The sequence below is a fragment of the Capsicum annuum genome, chromosome 4 (assembly GCF_002878395.1).
Source record: "Capsicum annuum cultivar UCD-10X-F1 chromosome 4, UCD10Xv1.1, whole genome shotgun sequence".
Classification (NCBI taxonomy): Eukaryota; Viridiplantae; Streptophyta; class Magnoliopsida; order Solanales; family Solanaceae; genus Capsicum; species Capsicum annuum.
This window is the reverse complement of record NC_061114.1, coordinates 93,900,451-93,905,870: the sequence shown is the minus strand read 5'-3', so window position 1 is coordinate 93,905,870 and position 5,420 is coordinate 93,900,451. Positions and strand designations below refer to the sequence as shown.

Genomic DNA, 5,420 nt, shown 5'->3' with positions numbered 1-5,420 from the left:
TGGAGTTTGGGGATTCCAAATCTCCGATCAATTTTAAAAACCCACGGTTGAATCTTGAGTTTCTTGGAGGAGAAGTATATGAACTAGGGTTTTTGTTTTGAGGGAAATCTTGAGAATGTCGTATATTATTCTTGTATAGGTATTAATCTCCTGTTTGGATGTTTTAAGAGACTGGAAAAAAGTCCAAACTACCCTTGTTAACTTTTGAATGAAACAGGAAAAATTTAAACTAGGAACCTGATCTTATGGGTCACCGCGATGCGCCAGTGTCGCGGTGGCTCACTGGAAAGTGAAGAATGGGAATTTGGCCGACTCCGCGATGTGCCACCATCACGGAGTCTTACTAAAAATTGACAATTGTCATTTACACCCTCTCCGCGATGCGCCAAGGATAGGAATGACGGTGTTTTACAACTAGGACTTAAATTAACCATAACTCCTTTATCGAGTGTCCATTTTAGATAAATCTTATATTGATGGAAAACTTATTCGATCATCTACGTAATGAAAAGTTGAAATCTAAGGAATTCCATAGGAAAATAGGTATAAATCATTCTAGAAGAGAATGCTTGATACTTTACGGACAAAATTTAGCTAGGAAAAACTTTGGGGCGTTACAATATCCCCCCTTTGGGAACATTCATCCCCGAATATTGATGCAGGACACAGGAAAGCATAATTTCAAGCATACTAAGGCATAGAAATAATAAGGCAAGGATTGTACCTTCCATTTTTTTATCCACTGGATAAAAAAGGTCTGGGTATCCAGGTCTCATGTCAACTTCTAATTCCCAAGTTGCCTCTTCAATTTTTTGGTTTCTACATAACACTTTAACTGAGGCTATCTCTTTGCTCCTCAATCTTCTAACTTAGCAATCCAAAATTTCTATAGGCTCTTCTTCATAGGATAAGGAGTCTGTCACTTTGATTTCTTTGCTAGGAAACACTAAAGAATGGTCTCCAATACACTTCTTCAATATAGATATATGAAATACTGGATGAACAGAACCCAAACTGGCAAGCAATTCTAAATCATACGCAACTCCACCTATCCTTCTCATAATCTGGTATGGCCCTACGTAGCGAGGACTCAGCTTACCTTTCTTCTCAAATCGTATGACTCCCTTTATGGGAGAAACCTTGAGAAACACCCAATCTCCAACCTCAAACTCTAGATCTCTTCTTTTCACATCGGCGTAGGATTTCTGACAACTCTGAGCTGTCTTAAGTCATTATCTAATGACTTTTACGTCCTTCATTGCCTGATGAACAAGATTAGGCCCAAATATCTGCATCTCATCTACTTTATACTATTTTATCAGAGACCTACATCTTCTCCTATATAATGCCTCAAATGGTGCCATCTTAATACTGGAATGGAAACTGTTATTATATGCAAACTCTATCAATGGCAAGTGCTCTACCCAACTACCTTTAAAATCAATCACACAGGCCCTCAATATATCCTTAAGGGTTTAGATGCTGCGCTCAGCTTGCCCGTCTGTCTGAGGGCGAAAAGTCATGCTCAAATTCACTTGGGTACCTAAACCCTTTTAAAACGATCTCAAAAACTATAAAGAAAACTGTCTACCTCATTCATATATGATGGACATAGGTGCCCCATGCAAACGAATAATTTCTGCAATGAACAGCTTGGCATAAATAATTAGTCCTAATAGGTAGAAAGTGAGCTGACTTGGTCTATCTACAATCACCCAAATGGAATCATACTGGTTTTGGGACCTCGGAAGTCCTATAATGAAGTCTATATTAATCATCTCCCACTTCCACAAAGGCAAAGCTATCTCTTGAGAAGAACCACCTGGCCTCATATGTTCTATTTTAACTTGTTGACAATTCAAACACTTGACAACATAGTTAGCCACATCACGCTTCATATTATTCCACTAATAAATAGTTCTCAAATCATGATACATATTAGTAGAGCTAGGGTGAACAACATACCTCGACGTGTGAGCTTCGTCAAGGATTCTTTTCCTCAGACCATCTACATCTGGCACACACAACCTACCCTGGTATCTCAAAATACCATCACCACCAATTTCAAATGGCATTACCTTTTGTTAACCCACATCTTTCTTGATCTGCATCAAGATGGGATCTTCAACCTGCTTCTCTTTAACATTTGCACAAAGGGAAGATTTAGCTATCTCATGAACAACTACTCATCCATCCTCGGAATCCAAAATTCACACTCCTAGATTTGCAAGTCAATGAATATCCTTCACCATCTTCTTCTTTTCTTTCCCCACATGAGAAAGACTGCCCATAGATAACCTGCTGAGGGCGTCGGCTACCACATTCGCCTTTCCCAAATGATAGTGTAGGCTCATGTCATAGTTTTTTAAAAGTTTCAACCATTGCCTCAGCCTGAGATTCAATTCTTTATACTAAAAAATATACTGTAAACTCTTGTGTCAGTAAATATATCAAGATGTACCCCATACAAATAGTGCCACCAGCTTTTAAGTGGAAAATCCACAGCCGCTAACTCCAAGTCATGAGTAGGGTAGTTTTACTCATACACCTTTAACTACCTAGATGCATAAGCAACTACCTTACCGTGCTGCATAAGAACACACCCAAGTCCCACTTGGGACACATCACAGTATACAATAAAACCTTCTGTACCCTCCAAAAGAGTCAAAACAGTAGCAGTAGTCAACTTGTCTTTCAACTTATCAAAACTATTCTCACAAGAGTCATACCACAAAAACTTCACCTTTTTCTGAGTGAACTTAGTAAGTGGTGCAACTATAGAAGAAAAACTCTCTACAAACCTTCTGTAATAACTCGCCAAACCCACGAAGCTCTGAATGTCGGTTAGAGTTATGAGTCTGGGCCATTTACTCACTTCCACAATCTTTTGGGGATCAACCTTAATCCCCTCACTAGACACAATATGCCCCAAGAAAGCAATAGCATTTAACCAGAATTCACACTTGGAGAACTTTGCATACAATTGATGATCTTTGAGAGTCTGGAGGAAAATTTAGAGATGATTGGCATGGTCCTCCTCACTTTTGGAATAAATCAAGATATCATCAATGAAAACTATGACAAATAACTCTAGAAACTATCGGAAGACCGTATTCATTAGGTCCATAAAGGCTGCAGGGGCGTTAGTCAACCCGAAACACCATATCTGGTTTGGAAAGCTGTCTTGGGAATGTCTGACTCCCTAACTTTCAATTGATGATATCTTGAACGAAGGTCTATTTTACAAAAGCACTTAGCACCCTGAAGTTGGTCAAACAGATAATCAATCCTAGCAAGCAGATACTTATTTTTTATAGTGACCTTGTTTAACTGGTGGTAATCTATGTACATATGCAGGGAACCATCTTAGACGAAAAATATAGGTGCACCACAGGGAGAATACTAGGATGGATGAAACTTTTATCTAGAAAGTCTGCTAGCTGCTCTTTTAACTCTGTTAGAGCTATTCTACATGGTGGAATAGAGATAGGATGGGTGTCTGAAAACACATCTATGCCAAAATCTATCTCCTTATCAGGTGGTATTCCTGGGAGATTATCTGGAAAGACTTCCAGAAATTCTTTTACAATAGGGATAAACTGAAGAGAAAGACTTTTGGTGTTAGAATCTTTAACCCAGATAAGATGATACAAGAAACCTTTGGAAATAAGTTTATGGGCCCTAAGATAAGATATGAGGTCACATAATACAAGGTATACCTGGGATCAAGTAACATATAAAAATCACAGGAAAAGATTTGTAATGTACCGGTGACAACATCTGGTGAGGCCTATTCCTCCTGGTGGTTAGTCAAAGCAAACAGTTGATTGCGACTGCTTTCGGCAACTGAAGTGGCGCCCTTTTGAGGCGGTGGTGGTACGGAAGAATTTGCCTAAGATTTTTCACCACCAACATTCTTTCTAACAGATGGACAATCCCTCCATAAGTAACCCGACTAACCACAAATTTGCCCCAAACTGTTAGCTCAACACTCTCTCCTTTCGCATCCCCCCACTTGTTATACCACTAATTTGCAATATCCTTGAGTTGATAAGTTGCCAACTCAACCTATTCTATCTTCTCCACATGCATCACCTTAAAGATCTTCTCTATCTCATCCACAAACTCTTGTGGATCTTCTTCTACCTTGGTTCCAGAAAACTTATGCGGGTTCATTCTCATGAACTAACCCACCTTAGTAGCCTCAAATGTAATAGATGCAGACCCAATATTTTCTGATCGTTGATCCTGATTGGACACCAACTGTTTCAGCATATGAATAGATTGTCTGAATTCTGCATTAGAAATATCCCTCTGAGAAGTCGGGGGACAGTTAATATTGGTCCGTGGAGACCGAGGTAGACTAGTCGGGACTGGAGGTACTCTGGAAGTAGGAACAGGTTCTGGGATGGGAGCTCTATTATGGGTCCACATCCTGTGAGTAGGATGGACCTCATCTATCTGCTCATTCTAATCGATAGCGTGATAAGGAGGCATGATCAATTTTTCTAAAAAGCAAGAGGGCATTGATTAGAGGCAGATTAGACTCTAAACCATGAACTAGATCATAAAGAGGTTAAACATTCCTAAACTCCTAGTAGCCCCCTTCTTAATAGGCCTTCCAGAATATAGAAGGCTCACCAACTGGAAACTACAACTTTGTCTAATAAAATCTACTGCTTATTTGGACCCCTAGACTAAGCCTCAGAACCTAAGAGGTAGGGGGAGAGGGGTCAATAAAATGTATTGGTACGCAAAGTAATCTAAAATAAAACTTTTATATGAGTAAATAGTGGAAAGTAAGTTGTTAAAACATCATGCATAAACAGTTCTCAAAAACACATGGGCATTTTTCTGAAAATTATAAATCATTTTTGTCAATGCAATATCTGTTCTTTGTATTACTTTTGAGTTAGGTGTCACTCCCCTACAACTCTGATATTCCATGGGCTATATGGAATCCGTCACTGACTCCATGAGGAAGCCCCCAACCCAAGTATGCCATAAGGGTTGGAGTCTCTCATTTTGATTGCCATAAGGGTTGGAGTCTCTCATTTTGATACGCCACACGGCACTGGGCCAGCATAATATAATATGCCCTGATCGGTAAATCACGGTTTTGGGCAATGAGTTATCTGAACTCGTGCCCTCTTCAGGGAACCACCTAATATCTCTTTATGTTCTATTTTAGCCTTTTCTGAACATGCATCATTCTGAAATTCTAAATCATGAAAGTCTTATTTCTGTATTAGTCTGCGTCTGTTATGGCATTGTCTGAGTTGGTATCATCAAACAAAGACTTGCAAGTCATTATTTTGAGCCATATATGATTATTTCATTTAAAAATAATGTTCAGGCCACTTGATCATGATAATAGTGTAAGAAGAGTCATATCTCAAATCATAAGTCAAAAATCATGC

General features: G+C 39.1%; 1 protein-coding gene across 1 annotated transcript in view; it reads right to left on the bottom strand.

Annotated features, from left to right (window-relative positions):
* Positions 1-4,434, bottom strand: part of LOC107868863 — a 60,238-nt gene extending 55,804 nt beyond the window's left edge. Inside the window, exons 1-2 of the mRNA XM_047411587.1 lie at positions 4,195-4,434; positions 3,822-3,892 (exon numbers count right to left, since the gene is read on the bottom strand). Coding sequence (XP_047267543.1) covers positions 3,822-3,892; positions 4,195-4,434 — 311 coding nt within the window. The remainder of the gene's footprint in view (positions 1-3,821; positions 3,893-4,194) is intronic.
* Positions 4,435-5,420: the final 986 nt, after the last annotated feature.